This window comes from Gobius niger (genome assembly GCF_951799975.1).
Source record: "Gobius niger genome assembly, chromosome: 16".
Taxonomy (NCBI): Eukaryota; Metazoa; Chordata; class Actinopteri; order Gobiiformes; family Gobiidae; genus Gobius; species Gobius niger.
The window spans coordinates 11,696,154-11,717,186 of record NC_136867.1 but is presented as its reverse complement, the minus strand read 5'-3'; the positions used below and the strand labels follow the sequence as shown (position 1 = coordinate 11,717,186).

The following is a 21,033-nucleotide window of genomic DNA, read 5'->3' as shown; positions in this document are numbered from 1 at the left end:
AGGTTTCTGCTTATGAGTAAAATGGTCTGAGTTCTGAAAATAACAAAACACACTTTGTTATAGAGTCAATTGCAGAGGGATGGTAGTTAATGTGTTAGTTAAAAAAACACAGTTTAATTTCAGGTTAAATCACAGCTTTTCTATGAGGTTTCTTGGCAGGTGCAGTCTAAGTGCACATAACATGAATCAAGAGTCAGCACATGACTGTTTTTTTTTTTACTATAATCATTCCCTTCCTCACACACACTGTCATGGTCAGGCTTGTCATAAATAAGACCGGAGATGTTTCATATTAAACATTGAAGCAATCAATAGGCGACTATTACATATACCCAACTATTGTGTCCAACTCTACACAGAACTTTTTTTTTATCAAACAATGCACTGAAAAGACATTTTTAAAAGTTTAAATTTTAATTTCAAAACACAACATTTGACTGACTCCACATCTAAACCAGTACGTCACACAGAGCAGTAAGACAACCAGGTTCAAAGACTCATCAGAGATAATGAACTAAATTTAGCAGGACAGGTCCGCCCACAACATGCAAGACAGACACAAAAGGCACCAACTCAAAAAAGTAATGACTTAATTTGCCTATTTTTTTTAATTATATGCTAGAAAAAAAACATTGTAGTTTTATGATCTATATAGTCTGTGGCTCTTTAAATATAGGCTATTTCATTATCATAGATTGTACTGAGAAGTGCCATAAATGGATACAATATCCAGATTATTTACACTGAGACGCCTATTCCACAACCTACATGGGAGTTTTGTCCATTAAAATATTGATGCCATTGTTATAACAAATGTACAATAATGTCCTATAAGAAAAGCAGATTGACTCCTTGCTTTTACCTGAGGCTTCTGATACATTTACTGTAGTAGACTTGTAACTTTATGAAGTAACTGTTGCCTTTGAGTAGTTTTATGATACTTGAGGTAATGTCATTCTTACTTAAATATTTTGGCTACTCTACCCATCTCTGACCATAACTAAGAAATAAGAAACTTTATGACAAGCCACACTTTCCTATACGCTGCATACATTTCTTAAATTGATAGTGAATCTGCAGTAAGAACAAATTAAACCTCCATCCAAATGTTTATGAGTCATGTTCATTCTTACCTGTGAGGATAGATGCACATTTGTGTTTTATTGTGCTGGCTGGGCCTGAGTCCATTGAGGATACTGCCTTTGAATGGAATTGTATGCAATGATTAGCCGATATCATGGTGCACAGTAGAACATTTTTAGATGACATTTACTTTACTATTAGAATAAAAAAGCAAAAGTTCTCACTTAAATGTGTATTGTCACTGTAGGAGTGGTTACATTTCCAGCATACTTTACTCTGTGTTCTTCACCTCCCGCCTTATTGCACCAAGAAACCACCCTTTGATTGGTTTACTGTGAACTGAAACTTTCCTGCGATCAATGTAATTTTAAAAACCAATGTTTTTTTTTTAATTTGGTGAAAAGTGTTACATGTAAATGACGTCTCTCAAAAAAAGTGCCCCATCTTCAGAACTGGGCCAGTACTTACAACTGTTATTACAAAATCAATTATTTTATCAGTGCTGTATTCCTGGAGTATTTCCTTTTCACTTTCCTATGGGGAACAGCACAATGTCTGGGATTCATCAACTGGCACATTTCAATGTAAGACATAAAAAATTAAGAAAAAAACTTCACATCTCAAAAGCATAATATTTAAAGTAATACATTGTCATTTTTGTTTCCTCAATAATTCCGTAAAACGCTAAATAAACCCTCTGCAGAAGAACAGTGAGCATCCTCTTAAAGGCTCTATACCTGACTTGTTTTTACTGCAAACAGTGACATGAGGAAGTCAGTAAATGAAAATGTTAGTTGTTTCCAAACTCATTCCTAACTTTCTACCACATTTGGAGCATCAATTCTTCAGGGAAACGTTTATGAGCACAGTTCACAACTTTCAGCGTCACTTTCACAGAAATGCTGGAAAACGAGCCTGAAGTTCATGAATTCCATCCAAATGCTTTTTTAAACTCGATGCACAGTATTATTTCCACACATTAAAATAATGTGGAAATTGTGATATCTGCAAGAAAATTCCAAGAAAATGTCAGAAATTATTCCAAAGAACAAGATGCACGAGACAAACTGCAGTATTTGTCAAAATGAAGCATTTGCCATTGGCCGACGTGTAGGTAGGCTACTGGAGTAAATGTGATTGAGCAGCTACTACCAACCTCTGCTCATATGACTAATGTCTAGCCCTATGTTACGTGTGGTTCCCGGTACCACGCCCTTTAGTGGTAGTTTAATTTTTGTTATTTCAGAGTTTCGTTTCTGTGTAAATCAGAGAGCATCTGTATATAAGGCCCTTCACAACACTCTCATGACACAGTCTCCACAGCACAGACGACAATGGGGCTCCGTGAGTATTTATAGCTCAATTGGAACATTTCAGTCTTACATTTCGGAGGTGGTTTAACGTTTTTATGTTTCTGTTTTAGTGACTTATGCTTTGGCTGGTGTTGCTACAGGTAGTCTAGCGACACATTTGACTATATTACATTGTTATCTATTGGCCTAAATGACGTTGATGATGTTTTGTGTGTTGACTGAGTAGCAGTGGGCGGTGTGGCTCTCGCTCCTGTAGCTCTGGGAGTTGCAGGCTTCACCTCAGTGGGCATAGCAGCAGGATCCGTTGCAGCCAGTTGGATGTCAGCTACGGCTATTGCCAGTGGAGGAGGAGTGGCTGCTGGGAGCACCGTGGCTGTTCTCACGTCAGCTGGTAGGCCTATAATATCTTATTTGTAGCGGCCAGCGGCCCTGTACCACTGGTTACTAGGCTGGCAAAGTAGAAAGGTGTTTAGCACACGTGGAAAGAGCCCAATACTCTTGTGTTAAGTGAAGAATCCTTTTATTTCCGTATTTCAACAGCTTAACAATCACGATCAAATATGCCTTCACTCTGCCGCACTGAGGCCGCTCCCTTCAGCCCTTAAGGCTCACCTGGACACACAGACAGGAAGTGCAGTGCACCTAGTGGCTGGTGGTGCACAGACATAAACATTATACATTACATTATAATTTAGGCTTGATGAATGTAATCAAAATATATGTCACTTGGACTAACTGATTGGTGGAATATGTTGTGTGACCTTAAAGATGTTGCCCAAAAAATGTAAGTGCTGTTTTGTGTCTACAGGAATGGCCGGGCTGTCAACAGCTGCTACAGCGGCTGTGGCCGGTGCTTCAGGGGCTGTGGGAGCCGGTGTAGCTGCTATACTTATTTAGAAACCCGAACCTAAAGGACAGATTTGAAGGATAATCTACAATTGCCAAACACTAAGTTCAACAATTGAAAACAATTGTGTTTATGTGTTATGTTTGTTTAATCACTTTTGAAATTATTTGACATTTCTCCAACATGTTTGTAATGCATTCATTTGAATAAAATGTTTCTGTTTATGAGTAAAATGGTCTGAGTTATGAAAATAACAAAACACACTTTGTTATAGAGTCAATTGCAGAGGGATGGTATTTAATGTGTTAGTTAAAAAAGCACAGTTTAATTTCAGGTTAAATCACAGCTTTTCTATGAGGTTTCTTGGCAGGTGCAGTAAGTGCACATAACATGAATCAAGAGTCAGCACATGACTGTTTTTTTTACTATAATCCTTTCATGTGCAGAGTATACAAAAGAAAACGTGCTTTGTTATTCAGATCATTGTTTAATGCAGCACAACTGGCAAAGCCTAATATAGGTCTATCACTTCTCAGCTCAGATGAGGTTGTTTCTAGGTTTTATACAATTACATCAAACTTTGTTCCCTTCCTCACACACACTGTCATGGTCAGGCTTGTCATAAATAAGACCGGGGATGTTTCATTTTAAACATTGAAGCAACATGATTGTACCATTAGGCGACTATTACATGATGTAGCCAACGATTATGTCCAACTCTACACAAAACTTTATTTTTATTAAACAATGGGTTGAAAAGTGAAAATTGGAAAATCTTACATTTTAATTTCCAACACACTCATTTTGATGACATTTGACTCCACATCTAAACCAGTACGTCACACAGAGCAGTAAGACAACCAGAGACAAAGACAGTTCACTTGTTCAACAAAAATAATGAATTTACACTGACAGGTCCGCCCACAACATGAAAGACAAAAGCAAGACAAAAGGCACCAACTCAAAAAAGTAATGACTTAATTTGCTGATTTTTTTATTTTATGCTATAAAAAAAATGTAGTTTTATGATCTATAGAGTTTTATGATCTATATAGTTTATGGCTCTTTAAATATACTTTAGTCTTATATTCTGTGATTAGCATTTACCTCTATTTTACCAATATGCAGGGTTTTGAGCGCACGGGCCCCGGAGCTGGCCGTGTGCCATGGAAGTGCCATAAATGGATAAAATGTCCAGATTATTTACACTGAGACGCCTATTCCACAACCTACATGGGAGTTTTGTCCATTTAAACATTGATGCCATTGTTACAACAAATGTACAATAATGTCCTATAAGAAAAGCAGATTGACTCCTTGCTTTTACCTGAGGCTTCTGATACATTTACTGTAGTAGACTTGTAACTTTATGAAGTAACTGTTGCCTTTGAGTAGTTTTATGATACTTGAGGTAATGTCATTCTTACTTAAATATTTTGGCAACTCTGATCATATCTGACCATAACTAAGAAATAATCAACTTTATGACAAGCCACACTTTCCTATACGCTGCATACATTTCTTAAATTGATAGTGAATCTGCAGTAAGAACAAATTCAAACCTCCATGAGGCCTGAGTCCATTGAGGATACTGCCTTTGAATTGAATTGTATGCAATGATTAGCCGATATCATGGTGCACAGTAGAACATTTTTAGATGACATTTACTTTACTATTAGAATACACAAGCAAAAGTACCCACTTAAATGTGTATTGTCACTGTAAGAGTTACATTTCCAGCATACTTTACTCTGTGTTCTTCACCTCCTTTGTGGAATGGCCTAATTGCACAAGAAACCACCCTTTAATTGGTTTACTGTGAACTGAAACTTTCCTGCGATCAATGTAATTCTTGAAAACAATTTTTTTTTTTTTGGTGAAAAGTGTTTCATGTAAATGACGTCTCTCAAAAAAAGTGCCCCATCTTCAGAACTGGGCCAATACTTACAACTGTTAATACAAAATCAATTATTTTATCAGTGCTGTATTCCTGGAGTATTTTCCACTTTCACATCTCAAAAGCATAATATTTAAAGTAATACATTGTCATTTTTGTTTCCTCAATAATTCCGTAAACCGCTAAATAAACCCTCTGCAGAAGAACAGTGAGCATCCTCTTAAAGGCTCTATACCTGACTTGTTTACTGCAAACAGTGACATGAGGAAGTCAGTAAATGAAAATGTTAGTTGTTTCCAAACTCATTCCTAACTTTCTACCACATTTGGGGCATCAATTCTTCAGGGAAACGTTTATGAGCACAGTTCACAACTTTCAGCATCACTTTCACAGAAATGCTGGAAAACGAGCCTGAAGTTCATGAATTCCATCCAAATGCTTTTTTAAACTAGATGCACAGTATTATTTCCACACATTAAAATAATGTGGAAATTGTGATATCTGCAAGAAAATTCCAAGAAAATTATTCCAAAGAACAAGATGCACGAGACAAACTGCATCATCAAAATGAAGCATTGCCATTGTCTGACATGTAAATGAGTAACCTCTGCTCATATGACAAATGTCTAGCCCTCTGTTGCGTGTGGTTCCCGGTACCACGCCCTTTAGTGGTAGTTTATAATTTGTTATTTCAGAGTTTTGTTTCTGTGTCACAACACTCAGATGACACAGTCACCACAGCAGGCAGATAACAACAGACAACAGCATCGATCCACCGCGCAAACGACAATGGGGCTCCGTAAGTGTTTATAGCCAAATTGGAAAATTTCAGTCTTTATCTCAATTTGTTAGTGGTTTAACGTTTTTATGTTTATGTTTTAGTGACTTATGTTGTGGCTGGTGCTGTTTCAGGTAGTCTAACGACTCATTTTACTATATTACATTGTTATCTATTGGCCTAAATGACATTGATGATGTTTTGTGTGTTGACTGAGCAGCGGCGGGCGGTGCGGCTCTCGCTCCTGTAGCTCTGGGAGTTGCAGGCTTCACCTCAGTGGGCATAGCAGCAGGATCCTTTGCAGCCAGTTGGATGTCAGCTACGGCTATTGCCAGTGGAGGAGGAGTGGCTGCTGGGAGTGCCTTGTCTCTACTCACGTCAGCTGGTAGGCCTATAATATCTTATTTGTAGCGGCCAGCGGCCCTGTACCTCTGGTTACTAGGCTGGCAAAGTAGAAAGGTGTTTAGCACGCGTGGAAAGAGCCCAATACTCTTGTGTTAAGTGAAGACTCCTTTTATTTCCGTAATTCAACAGTTTAACAATCACGATCAAATATGCCTTCACTCTGCCGCACTGAGGCCGCTCCCTTCAGCCCTTAAGGCTCACCTGGACACACAGACAGGAAGTGCAGTGCAGTGCCACCTAGACATAAGACATAAAAGGCCTCTAAAATGGCTCTTACATTATAATTTAGGCTTGATGAATGTGATCAAAATAGATGTCACTTGGACTAGCTGATTGGTGGAATATGTTATGTGACCTTAAAGATGTTGCCCAAAAAATGTAAGTGCTGTTTTGTGTCTACAGGAATGGCCGGGCTGTCAACAGCTGCTACAGCGGCTGTGGCCGCTGTTTCAGGGGCTGTGGGAGCCGGTGCAGTTGCTGTACTTGTCTAGAAACCCAAACCTGAAGGAAAGATTTGAAGGATAATCTACAATTGCCAAACACTAAGTTCAACAATTGGAAACAATTGTGTTCATGTTCGTTTAATCACTTTTGAAATTATTTGACATATCTCCAACATGTTTGTAATGCATTCATTTGAATAAAAGGTTTCTGTTTATGAGTAAAATGGTCTGAGTTATGATTTTTTAAATATAAAAGAACAACTTTATTAAAGACAGTCAATTGCAGAGGGATGGTAGTTAATGTGTTATTATAAGTTTCTAAGCGACAGTTTCATTTCGAGTTAAATCACACCCTTTTCTATGAAGCTACTTGGCAGGTGTAGTCAGTGCAGATAACAAGATGAATCAAGAGTCAGCACATTTGTTTCACTATAATAATTTGACATATCGAGTAGTTTATGGATGGGGTGTCTTGTATGTCATGTTCTGTATATGTGTGTACTGTATGTCATGTTTTGTAGTACTCATGTATGTTCTGTGTGGTGGTATGTTTTTACCCTGTGGGACTGTGAGTAAATAAGCTCAAAGCTAAATCTGGCATACTTACTGCACTAGTTGTCTGTTCATTAATGTGTATTGTCCCATAGAAATAAATTAATAAATGAAATGAAATAAATGGAATCTCCAACATGTCAATAATCATTTCATGTGCAGAGTATACAAAAGAAAACTGGTGCTTTGTCTGTTCAGATCATTGTTTAATGCAGGACAACTGGCCAAGCCTAATATAGACCTATCACTTCTCAGCTCAGGTGAGGTTGTTTCCAGGTTTTATACAATTACAACAAACTTTGTTCCCTTCCTTGCACACACTGTCATGGTCAGGCTTGTCATAGATATGACTGGGGATGTGTCATTGAAGCAGCATGGTTATATCATTAGGCGACTATTACATATTATGTCCAACTCTACACAGAACACTATTTTTTATCAAACAATGCATTGCAAAGCGACATTTTGAAAAGCTTAAATTTTCATTTCAAAACACATGATAACAACAAAAAGAATGAACTAAATTTGCTAAAGTTGATGCGCACCTGTCTGGTCTGTGTACGCAACGACAGTGTACACCTTCAAGAGGCGGGATTTGAACCCTCGACCTTCTAAATATTCCCCAGCTGAGAATGGGAAGAAAGGCAACTCTCGTTCCTCGTAGCCCCAGAACTCACTCAAGTAAGAGTTCCTTATAAACACTGCCGACTTAATGCGTGGGTTCAAATGGAGAGCGATGTTTCCGGTTTGACTGTTTCGCAAATTGATAGTGAAGCTGCAGTGACAGAACACGAGTAGAAAGTCTTAACAAAAGCCCATCCATGTTTGTTATTTCGAGTCATGTTCATTCTTACCTGTGAGGGTAAATGCACACTTGCCCTTTTATTGTTATGTGCTGGCTGGGCCTGAGATACTGCCTTTGTATGGGAGACACTGAAACATTTTTAAATGTCAGTATTATTTAAATGTAATCCCTTAATATTACAACACAAAAGTCAAAGTACCTTGGATTTGCATTATATCTAAAGAATTGTTTCTACACGTCATTGTAGGAGTGGTTACATTTCTACCATACTTAGCATTGTCTTCACCTCCTTTGTATAATCTTTGCATAACAAACCAGCCTGTAACTGATTTACTGTCAACCGAAACTTTCCAGTGATCAATGGAATTTTTAATTCTTCTTAGTTAAAAAAAAAAAATGCTGAAAAGTGTCAAATGTAAATAACTTGGTTTCTCTCAAAGCCAGCTTCAGAACTGGGCCAATACTTACTTACACTGTTATAACACATTACAGGATAAATTATTTTATCAATGCTGTATTCCAGGAGTTTGGCGACAAGCACGGGAAGGTGGACAAGTCTGTCTGCAGTGCACAAAGATGCCATTGAACCCAATTCAGTAACAAGACACTTGCCATGTTTTGTCCAAGATATCTGTGAATGACGCAAAAGAGGCGAAGCTTACCAAGTCACCTGATTCTGAGTATATTGCCTATAAAGGAGGAGGGAATAAAACAATGAGTAAATACATGTCTAAAATAGAAGCATTTTCTGTGTGAGGAGAAGGAACTTACTGAACTTGGGATGTGGCCGATCGCGTACACCAGGACATTGCCCGAAATAGAAAACATGTCGACCCTGCTCAACGGGATTCTGTGCTTGAATTCCAGCAAGTGTGTGCCATTCACTGCCACCTAAGAATATTGCATTTGACCTGAAGTCGCCCATAAACACGATATTTGAAATATAAGCCAATGACTCACCTTAAACGCATTTTTGTGCACAAATATAAGGGTCTCAAAGGGGGCTCCGTGCTTGTACGGTAGCTGATGAACAGTTTCTTCTTTGCCCCAGCTTTCTCTCTGCATGGAGTTGCAGGAGACGCACGGTGAGCCGCTGAACTGAGTCCTGAAGCGGAGGGCCACATCTGAGCATGGCTTAGTGCTGCAACCACACGACAAGTCGATCTGAAAGCTTTTAGGGGTTTCACACACACCAAAGAAATAATGCATTTGTACTATAATGAAGTTATTGTTGGTGGTCACAGGGTGTTGGCACAGAATGACAGCCACATCCATGGGCTACCATAGAAAGAGTGAAAGAGATTGAGTAATCTCTCAAGAAAGTTTTAACTGCTATTGCCCAACAGATGACCCAAATACCCGTCCTGGGGCACAGTGCCCTGGACAATGATGACTTCTCCAGGGTGCAGGCCTTCAGGGATGGCTCCTGTGTACGGGATCGCCTGAGGAGAAATGAAACCGAAACGTACGTACTTTCACTTAAAGCATGACGTTTGGGATCATGGTTCATTTGAATATTTGTTTTGCATCTCATAAGCATGATATTTAAAGTAGTACATTGCCATTTTGTCTGCTTTTCACATTGCTAATACAGGTGCTCACCTTAAACTGTGAATCTATATGATAGACTCATTACATGCAAAGTGAGATATGTATAGCCTTTATTTGTTATAACTTTGAATATTATGGCTCAGCTTGCAAAAACCCCAAATTAAAAATCTCATAAAATTAGAATATCTTGAAAGTGGATTGTAGTAAGCCATAATCATCCAAATTATAACAAATAAAGGCTCGACACATGTCACTTTGCATGTTTTGAGTCTAAATCATTACAAAAGCAGTAACTTTAGTCATTATTTATTTGGGAAAATGTTAGTAAGTATAAGCCATTATTATGATTACTAATTATGAATGAATGTTCATTAATTATTCAGTAGGCTTACATGACACTTTTGCCTTGCATTTTAATTGGGTTATTTTTATTTGTCTATTGTCTCGCCCTGTGTTGCATGTGGTTGCCAGCAGCACGCCCAGTTGTTCATTTGAATTATGTCGGAGTTTCGTTTCTGTGTAAATCAGGGAGTCTCTCTATATATGGCACTTCCCAACACTAGCACACCAGACGCAGAGGATAACACGAACCAACCTCAATGGAAGCGACCATATGTAAGTATTTGTGGACAAAAATGTAACATTTCTTTCTAAATCTGTGTTTTCGATTGTAACGTTTTTTAATGCTTGTTTTTAGACAACTGTGCCTTGCTTGCTGCTGGAACAGGTAGCCTAAGTATACTATACATCTTGCTGTATTAATAACCTACTACATTTTTTTTTCCTTTTTATGTGTGTTGTTGGCTAAATGACTGTTTTGCATGTTGTCTTAGTAGCGGGCGCTGTAGCTGCAGCTCCTTTGGCCATAGGCTTCACCTCATTGGGCATAGCAGCAGGATCCTGGGCAGCCAGCATGATGTCAGCTGGTAGGCCCTATATCATATTGTTTAGGCATGATTAATATGCTCATGGTGATAAAAAGTAAAATGGGCCCCTGGCTCTTCAAATATTCAATCCTAGTGTTTGCAGAAGGCTTTAAATCATTGCCTCATTTGTCCATAACAAAATACAAAACATTTATTGGTGTGGGGTGGATATTACAGGTGGGACAATGGTTTAGACATAGCCCGCAGAGGGGAAGGGTGTGAAAAGTGGACTGGCAGACAGCTCAGAGTTGAAAATGATATGGTTTGTAACTTAAGAACAAAGGAACGTAAGGGTGGGATCTTTGTTGGGTTTAGGGATGACTGATATTAGTGCTGTGTTCATATGTATTGGGAAATTAGAGTCTTGTTTTATTTTGTCTATTGTTCTTAAGAATAATGGTGCCAAAGTTGACCAGAAATGTTTGTAAAACTCAGCAGGGAAGCCATCAGGCCCTGGTGATTTATTGTTAGGCATTAAGGTAAGAGCAGAGTGAAGTTCTTTTTCCGTGATCGGTAATTCTAATTCATTCGTTTGATTTGAGTTAAGTTTGGGTAAGTTTAGGTTACTGAGAAATTGGTTTATGTCTTCTTCGTTTGGATCCAAGTCAGATGTATACAAATTTGTGTAGTAGTCTTGAAATATTTTATTTATTTGATGAGGTGAGTTGGTTGGCTTCCCTGCTGAGTCTTTGATGGAAGTTATTGTTGTTTTTTCTTTATTTCTTTTTATTTGGTTTGCTAGATACTTGCCAGATTTATTGCTGTGTTGGAATGCTTCTTGTCTTAGCCTGTGGATAAAAAATATGTTTTTTTTGTTAGTTATTTCGTTTAACAGGAGTTTATTTTTCCTAAGTTCTTTTTGAATAGTATCTGAAGGATTATTTGCATGTGTTGTCTCTAATTGTTTTATTGTCTCTTCTAAGTGGATTTGTGTTTCTTTTTCTTTTTTCTTTTTATGGACCGAAAATGAACGTACAGCTCCTAAAATGATATAGTACATGATAATGCTGCCTTAACCATAGAATTGATTTTGTGTGTGTAGCTTTCTCATTCTTTATGAAAATGGACATTTTGACAGAGGCCCAATTGACCTGAAATGGAATCAAGTAAATTGGGCCATGCATTCCAGCTAAAATGCGTCATCATTTAAGTTGATTTTCTGCAGATACAAAATAATTATTTCATGATTATGGAGATGCTTAATGGCATTTTGTTGCATTTGCATGTACATTGTTGGAAATTAAAACCATAGGTCAAAGCCAGGGAGTAGCGCCATATTATGGAAATTAAAAACTGTTTCTGCTGTTACAACTTTCACTGGCAACTTCCACTTACTTTTTGAGTCACTGTCAGTACTTTAGACGGTTGACATAGTTGGGCTTCACTCCTATGTAACTATGGACTGTAGGTGGGTGTCCTGAACACGTTTCCCAAAGCTGGCAACCAAGCCAAGATCTGGTGCTGGTAAAATGAGGCTCTGAGCACTTGGTTTGGTCACTGCTGTGAGATGTGCAGGACGGGCTAGGAGTGGCTGAGCAAAGCCATTTGTAGGGTTCTACTAGAACTGTGCATAAACAATTTATTTTAAGATGTTCATTTAATGTTTCATATATTGATTAAAGATAAAGCTGCAAAAAAAAGTGCTCCTTAGTCCATCAAAAATAAGTGCATTTAGCAGAGATATCCGTTTGACTCACTTTGCCTGAAGAGGATTCATTTAAAAAATGTGATAAAGCTAAGTTTTAAAAAGGTACAGGGCCTAAACCATTATATTTTATTGTATAAATTTCATCTGAAAATAGTAGTCTTTATTACATATTATGACCCCATTCACTGTCATGCATTGCTTTATATTATTTTCCCAGATGATTTACCAAAAAATGGCCCATTTTACCTGACATCACCCTATATATGTCACATGGACTCACTGACAGAATCTATTATATGATGTTAAATATGTTGCCCAAACCAATAATGAAATCACTGATAAAGTGCTGTTTTGTATATTGGTCAACAGGAATGACAGGGACTGCTAGCGCGGCTCTGGCCAGTGGTGGAGGGGCATTGGCAGCTTGTGCAGCTTTGCTACAAACCCAAACCTGCGGTACAGTGGCTTCAGGGGTTGCGGGAGCTTGTGCAGCTGCTGCTTTTGTCTAGAAACCCGAACCTAAAGGAAAGATTTGGAGGATAATTTACAGTTCTCAAACACAAAGTTCAACAATTGGAAACAATTGTGTTCATGTTTGTTTAATCACTTTTGAAATTATTTGACATTTCTCCAACATGTTTGTAATGCATTCATTTGAATAAAAAGGTTTCTGCTCATGAGTAAAATGGTCTGAGTTATGACTTTTGAAAAATAGTTTGTAGAGGGATAGTATTTAATGTGTTAAGCTTAGTTAGAAAAGCACAGTTTCATTTCGAGTTAAATCACACAGCTTTTCGATGAGGTTACTTGGCAGGTGCAGTCGAGCACAGTGCACATAAAAAGATGAGTCAAGAATCAGCACATTATTTTTTTTCTATAATCCTTTCATGTGCAGAGTATACAAAAGAAAACATGCTTTGTTATTCAGATCATTGTTTAAGCTCAGATGAGGTTGTTTCCAGGTTTTATACAATTACAACAAACTTTGCTCTTGTTCCCTCACACACACTGTTACGGTCAGGCTTGTCATAAATAAAACTGGGGATGTGTCATATTGGATGTGTCATTAGAGCAGCATGATTATACCATTAGGCGACTATTACATATAGCCAGCTATTATGTCCATCTCTACACAGAACTTTGTTTTTATTAAACAATGCACTCCATCCATCCATCCATTTTCTTCCGCTTTATCCGGGGCCGGGTCGCGGGGGCAGCAGTCTCAGCAGAGATGCCCAAACTTCCCGATCCACACACACCTCCTCCAGCTGTTCTGGCGTAAACAATGCACTGAAAAGTGAAATTTTGAAAATCTTGCATTTAATTTCCAAAACACACATTTTGATGACATTTGACTCCACATCTAAACCAGTACGTCACACAGAGCAGTAAGACAACCAGGTTCAAAGACAGTTCACTTGTTCAACAAAAACAATGAACTATATTTACACTGACACAACATGCAGACAGACACAAAAGGCACCAACTCAAAAAAGGTTATGACTTAATTTGCTTATTTTTGAATTGTATGCTATAAAAATATTGCAGTTTTAATTGTATGGCTCTTTAAATATATTTGATTTTTATATTGTGTGATTAGTATTTACTTCTATTTTACCAATATGAACACCTCTTCAAATAAGGCACTCTTTTTGTGTGATTTCTCCAACTCTGGAGTTATAATAAATACTTTGTAGATGAATAAATAATATGTGTTAGATGATAAAGAGGGCACCACCATCACAACATAATGCCACACGGACCGCAGCAGGAGCTTGGTTCGCATTGCCGGCAGTAAGTCAGACCTGTTCCTGGTGCGTGTTGGTCTCCGCCAGGGGCCGGAGGGTGTCCGGTTTGGGAGCCTCAGGATCTCATCTCTGCTATTTGCGGATGATGTTGTTCTGCTGGCTTCAACGAACCAGGACCTTCAGCACGCTCTGGGGCGGTTTGCAGCCGAGCGTGTAGCGGCCGGGATGAGAATCAGCACCTCCAAATCTGAGGCCATGGTTCTCCACCAGAAAAAGGTGGCTTCCCCTCTACAGGTCGGTGGGGAGTCCTTACCTCAAGTGGAGGAGTTCAAGTATCTCGGGGTCTTGTTCACGAGTGAGAGACGAATGGAGCGTGAGATCGACAGACGGATCGGTGCGGCGTCAGCAGTGATGCGGTCGCTGTATCGGTCTGTCGTGGTGAAGAGGGAGCTGAGTCGGGGCAAAGCTCTCGATTTACCGATCGATCTACGTTCCCACCCTCACCTATGGTCATGAGATTTGGGTCATGACCGAAAGGACAAGATCGCGAATACAAGCGGCCGAAATGAGTTTCCTTCGCAGGGTGGCTGGGCGCACCCTCCGAGAACGGGTGAGGAGCTCAGTTACCCGGGAGGAGCTCGGAGTAGAGTCGCTGCTCCTCCACGTCGAAAGGAGCAGCTGAGGTGGCTAGGGCATCTGTTCCGGATGCCTCCTGGTCGCCTCCCGCGGGAGGTGTTCCAGGCATGTCCTAGTAGGACAAGGCCTCGTGGAAGGCCCAAGGCACGCTGGTGGGACTATGTCTCCGAGCTGGCCTGGTGTCGCCTCGGGGTCCCCCCAGAACAGCTGGAGGAGGTGTGTGTGGATCGGGAAGTCTGGGCATCTCTGCTGAGACGGCTGCCCCCGCGACCCGGCCCCGGATAAAGCGGAAGAAAATGGATGGATGGATGGATAGTGAATCTGCAGTAAGCTAACACAAGAACAAATTCAGCGCAAACCTCCATCCAAATGTTTATGAGTCATGTTCATTCTTCCCTGTGAGGATACAGTGCGTCTCGAAAGTATTCATACACCTTGAACTTTTGCACATTTTGTCATGTTTACAACCCTAAACATCAAGATTTTATTTTGATTTTTTTACTGAACGTTCACACACAAGTAACAGACAACTGTGAAGTGAAAGTAAAATAATACATGATTCTGTTATTTTTCAAAAAATAGAAAACCGAAAAGTGGGGCTTGCATAAGTATTCATACAGCATGAATGAATACTTTGTGGAACCCCCTTTTACTGCAATAACAGCAGCAAGTCTTGGGGTTTGACTCTACAAGATTTGCACATGTAGAGACTGACATTTTAGCCCATTCCTCTTTACAAAACAGTCAGATTAGACGGAGGGCGTTTGTGAACAGCAGTTTTCACATTATTCCACAGATTTTCAATCGGATTTAGGTCAGGACTTTGACTGGGCCATTCTAACACATCAATATGTTTTTATTGAACCATTCCATTGTAGATTTATCCTTGTGTTTAGGGTCATTGTCCTGCTGGAAGGTGAATCTCCGCCCCAGCCTCAGTTCTCTTGCTGACTCAGCAGGTTTTCCTCCAAAATGTCCCTGTATTTGGCTCCATCCATCGTCACAACTATTCTTACAATCTCCCCAGTCCCCGCTGAGGAAAAGCAGCCCCACAGCATGATGCTCCCCCCCGTATATTTGACACTGGGGATGGTGCACTCAGGACGATGAGCAGTGTTGGGTTTGCTCCATTCATAACGTTTTGCATTTGGGCCAATAAGTTCAATTTTTGTCTCATCTGACCAAAGCTCCTTCGTCCACATGGAGCTGTGTCCTCCATATGACTTCTAGCAAACTTCAAACGGGATTTCTTATGGCCTCCTTTCAATAATGGCTTTCTTCTTCCACTCGTCCATGAAGCCCAGATTTGTGTAGATACGACTTCTAGATGTCCCATGTACAGATTCCCCCAGCTCAGCGGCAGGACTTCACAGCTCCTCCAGAGTTATCTTGGGGCACTTGGTTGCATTTCTTACCAGTGCTCTCCTTGTTTGATCTAATATTTTAAGTGAACGACCGTGTCTTGGTAAGTTGGCAGTGGTGCTTTACTCTTTCCATTTCTGAATGATGGATTGAACAGTGCTCCGGGAGATGTTTAAATCTTGGGAAATCTTTGTATAACTTAACGCTGCTTTAAACTTCTCCACAGCTTTATCCCTGACCTCTCTGGTGCTCCTTGACCTTCATGATGCTGTTTAGTGACCAATACACTCCGACCACAGCTCTGAGGGCCTAAAAGAACAGCTGAAATTATACTGAGAGTAGATTACACACAGGTGGCCTCTATTTAACCGCTAGGCCAAGGTGTGAACATTCTGGAGTCATTAGGAATATTATAAAGGCAAGTTAATGCACTCAGAAAATGCTGTATGAATACTTATGCACGCCCCACTTTTCACTTTTCTATTTTTTTGAAAAATAACAGAATCATGTATCATTTTGCTTTCACTTCACAGTTGTCTGTTACTTGTGTGTGAACATTCAGTAAAAAAATCAAATTAAAATCTTTATGTTTAGGGTTGTAAACATGACAAAATGTGCAAATGTTCAAGGAGTCCATTGAGGATACTGCCTTTGAATGGAATTGTATGCAATGATTAGCCTATATCATGGTGCACAGTAGAACATTTTTAGATGACATTTACTTTACTATTAGAATACACAAGCAAAAGTACCCACTTCAATGTGTATTGTCACTGTAGGAGTGGTTACATTTCCAGCATACTTTACTCTGTGTTCTTCACCTCCTTTGTGGAATGGCACAAGAATCCACCCTTTGATTGGTTTACTGTGAACTGAAACTTTCCTGCGATCAATGTAATTCTTAAAACCAATGGTTTTTTTTAAATTTGGTGAAAAGTGTTTCATGTAAATGACGTCTCTCAAAAAAAGTGCCACATCTTCAGAACTGGGCCAATACTGACAACTGTTATTACAAAATCAATTATTTTATCAGTGCTGTATTCCTGGAGTATTTCCTTTCACTTTCCTATGGGGAACAGCACAATGTCTGGGATTCATCAATTGGCATATTTCAATGTAAGACATAAAAAATTAAGAAAAAAACTTCACACCTCAAAAGCATTATATTTAAAGTAATACATTGTCATTTTTGTTTCCTCAATAATTCCGTAATACGCTAAATAAACCCTCTGCAGAAGAACAGTGAGCATCCTCTTAAAGGCTCTATACCTGACTTTTTTACTGCAAACAGTGACATGAGGAAGTCAGTAAATGAAAATGTTAGTTGTTTCCAAACTCATTCCTAACTTTCTACCACATTTGGAGCATCAATTCTTCACAGGGAAACGTTTATGAGCACAGTTCACAACTTTCAGCGTCACTTTCACAGAAATGCTAGAAAACGAGCCTGAAGTTCATGAGTTCGATCCAAATGCTTTTTTAAACTAGATGCACAGAATTATTTCAACACATTAAAATAATGTGGAAATTGTGATATCTGCAATAAAATTATTCCAAAGAACAAGGTGCACGAGACAAACTGCAGTATTTGTCAAAATGAAGCATTTGCCATTGGCCGACGTGTAGGTAGGCTACTGGAGTAAATGTGATTGAGCAGCTACTACCAACCTCTGCTCATATGACTAATGTCTAGCCCTATGTTACGTGTGGTTCCCGGTACCACACCCTCTAGTGGTAGTTTAATTTTTGTTATTTCAGAGTTTCATTTCTGTGTAAATCAGAGAGCATCTCTATATAAGGCCCTTCACAACACTCTCATGACACAGTCTCCACAGCAGGAAGATAACAACACACAACAGCATCATCCACCGCACAGACGACAATGGGGCTCCGTGAGTATTTATAGCTCAATTGGAACATTTCAGTCTTACATTTTGGAGGTGGTTTAACGTTTTTATGTTTCTGTTTTAGTGACTTATGCTTTGGCTGGTGTTGCTACAGGTAGTCTAGCGACACATTTGACTATATTACATTTTTATCTATCGGCCTAAATGACTGTTTTGTGTGACTGAGTAGCAGTGGGCGGTGTGGCTCTCGCTCCTGTAGCTCTGGGAGTTGCAGGCTTCACCTCAGTGGGCATAGCAGCAGGATCCGTTGCAGCCAGTATGATGTCAGCTACGGCTATTGCCAGTGGAGGAGGAGTGGCTGCTGGGAGCACTGTGGCTGTTCTCACGTCAGCTGGTAGGCCTATAATATCTTATTTGTAGCGGCCAGCGGCCCTGTACCACTGGTTACTAGGCTGGCAAAGTAGAAAGGTGTTTAGCATGCGTGGAAAGAGCCCAATACTCTTGTGTTAAGTGAAGAATCCTTTTATTTCCGTATTTCAACAGCTTAACAATCACGATCAAATATGCCTTCACTCTGCCGCACTGAGGCCGCTCCCTTCAGCCCTTAAGGCTCACCTGGACACACAGACAGGAAGTGCAGTGCACCTAGTGGCTGGTGGTGCACAGACATGAACATTATACATTACATTATAATTTAGGCTTGATGAATGTAATCAAAATATATGTCACTTGGACTAACTGATTGGTGGAATATGTTATGTGACCTTAAAGATGTTGCCCAAAAAATGTAAGTGCTGTTTTGTGTCTACAGGAATGGCTGGGCTGTCAACAGCTGCTACAGCGGCTGTGGCCGGTGCTTCAGGGGCTGTGGGAGCCGGTGTAGCTGCTATACTTATTTAGAAACCTGAACCTAAAGGAGAGATTTGAAGGATGATTTACAATTGCCAAACACTAAGTTCAACAATTGGAAACAATTGTGTTCATGTTCGTTTAATCACTTTTGAAATTATTTGACATTTCTCCAACATGTTTGTAATGCATTCATTTGAATAAAAGGTTTCTGTTTATGAGTAAAATGGTCTGAGTTATGAAAATAACAGAAAACACTTTGTCATAAAGTCAATTGCAGAGAGATGGTATTTAATGTGTTAGTTAAAAAGGCGCAGTTTAATTTCGGGTTAAATCACAGCTTTTCTATGAGGTTTCTTGGCAGGTGCAGTAAGTGCACATAACATGAATAAAGAATCAGCACATGATTGTTTTTTTTACTATAATCCTTTCATGTGCAGAGTATACAAAAGAAAGCGTGCTTTGTTATTCAGATCATTGTTTAATGCAGCACAACTGGCAAAGCCTAATATAGGCCTATCACTTCTCAGCTCAGATGAGGTTGTTTCTAGGTTTTATACAATTACAACAAACTTTGCTCTTGTTCCCTTCCTCACACACACTGTCATGGTCAGGCTTGTCATAAATAAGACCGGGGATGTTTCATTTTAAACATTGAAGCAACATGATTGTACCATTAGGCGACTATTACATGATGTAGCCAACGATTATGTCCAACTCTACGCAAAACTTTATTTTTATTAAACAATGGGTTGAAAAGTGAAAATTGGAAAATCTTACATTTTAATTTCCAAAACACTCATTTTGATGACATTTGACTCCACATCTAAACCAGTACGTCACACAGAGCAGTAAGACAACCAGAGACAAAGACAGTTCACTTGTTCAACAAAAATAATGAATTTACACTGACAGGTCCGCCCACAACATGAAAGACAAAAGCAAGACAAAAGGCACCAACTCAAAAAAGTAATGACTTAATTTGCTGATTTTTTTATTTTATGCTATAAAAAAAATGTAGTTTTATGATCTATAGAGTTTTATGATCTATATAGTTTATGGCTCTTTAAATATCCTTTAGTCTTACATTCTGTGATTAGTATTTACCTCTATTTTACCAATATGCAGGGTTTTGAGCGCACGGGCCCCGGAGCTGGCCGTGTGCCATGGAAGTGCCATAAATGGATAAAATGTCCAGATTATTTACACTGAGACGCCTATTCCACAACCTACATGGGAGTTTTGTCCATTAAAACATTGATGCCATTGTTATAACAAATGCACAAGCTCAATAATGTCCTATAAGAAAAGTTGATTGACTCCTTGCTTTTACCTGAGGCTTCTGATACATTTACTGTAGTAGACTTGTAACTTTTTGAAGTAACTGTTGCCTACATCTTTGAGTAGTTTTATGATACTTGCCTTTGAATGGAATTGTATGCAATGATTAGCCGATATCATGGTGCACAGTAGAACATTTTTAGATGACATTTACTTTACTATTAGAATACAAAAGCAAAAGTACTCACTTAAATGTGCATTGTCACTGTAGGAGTGGTTACATTTCCAGCATACTTTACTCTGTGTTCTTCACCTCCTTTGTGGAATGGCCTAATTGCACAAGAAACCACCCTTTAATTGGTTTACTGTGAACTGAAACTTTCCTGCGATCAATGTAATTCTTAAAACCAATTCTTTTTTTTTAAGTTGGTGAAAAGTGTTTCATGTAAATGACGTCTCTCAAAAAAAGTGCCCCATCTTCAGAACTGGGCCAATACTTATAACTGTTATTACAAAATCAATTATTTTATCAGTGCTGTATTCCTGGAGTATTTCCTTTCACTTTCCTATGGGGAACAGCACAATGTCTGGGATTCATCAATTGGCATATTTCAATGTAAGACATAAAAAATAAAATAATGAAATAAAAAAATAAAAACTTCACATCTCGCGTGTGATTCCCGGTACCACGCCCTTAAGTGGTAGTTTAATTTTTGTTATTTCAGAGTTTCGTTTCTGTGTAAATCAGAGAGCATCTCTATATAAGGCCCTTCACAGCACTCTCATGACACAGTCTCCACAGCAGGAAGATAACAACACACAACAGCATCATCCACCGCGCAGACGACAATGGGGCTCCGTGAGTATTTATAGCCAAATTGGAACATTTCAGTCTTACATTTTGGAGGTGGTTTAACGTTTTGATGTTTATGTTTTAGTGACTTATGCATTGGCTGCTGCTGGAGCAGGTAGCCTATCAACACATTTTACTATATTACATTCTCATTTATTGGCTTAAATGACTGTTTTGTGTGTTGACTGAGTAGCGGTGGGCGGTGTGGC

General features: G+C 39.2%; 1 protein-coding gene and 1 pseudogene across 2 annotated transcripts; one reads left to right on the top strand and one right to left on the bottom strand.

The window, feature by feature from the left end:
• Nucleotides 1-5,856: 5,856 nt before the first annotated feature.
• On the top strand, nucleotides 5,857-18,874 carry LOC306976128 (uncharacterized protein). Its single transcript, XM_079574010.1, has 4 exons — nucleotides 5,857-5,939; nucleotides 17,966-17,995; nucleotides 18,071-18,235; nucleotides 18,653-18,874. Exons 1-4 carry the CDS (start codon nucleotides 5,864-5,866, stop codon nucleotides 18,739-18,741), a joined length of 360 nt encoding a protein of 119 aa, XP_079430136.1. The 5' UTR covers nucleotides 5,857-5,863; the 3' UTR covers nucleotides 18,742-18,874.
• Nucleotides 6,773-10,589, bottom strand: LOC306976289 (galectin-8-like; annotated as a pseudogene). The gene is made up of 8 exons (XR_013794302.1): nucleotides 10,551-10,589; nucleotides 9,497-9,565; nucleotides 9,084-9,401; nucleotides 8,895-9,014; nucleotides 8,786-8,812; nucleotides 8,173-8,251; nucleotides 7,864-8,093; nucleotides 6,773-6,849 (listed from the first exon to the last, which is right to left on the bottom strand). The product of XR_013794302.1 is annotated as a galectin-8-like (transcript).
• Nucleotides 18,875-21,033: the final 2,159 nt, after the last annotated feature.

Excerpts from the sequence above, each read along its gene's own strand:
- LOC306976128 (XM_079574010.1), top strand. The coding sequence starts at position 5,864 with ATGACACAGTCACCACAGCAGGCAGATAACAACAGACAACAGCATCGA. Across the intron at positions 5,940-17,965 it reads GCAAACGACAATGGGGCTCC|TGACTTATGCTTTGGCTGGT; the intron begins GTAAGTGTTTAT and ends TTTCTGTTTTAG. Across the intron at positions 18,236-18,652 it reads GGCTGTTCTCACGTCAGCTG|GAATGGCTGGGCTGTCAACA; the intron begins GTAGGCCTATAA and ends TTGTGTCTACAG.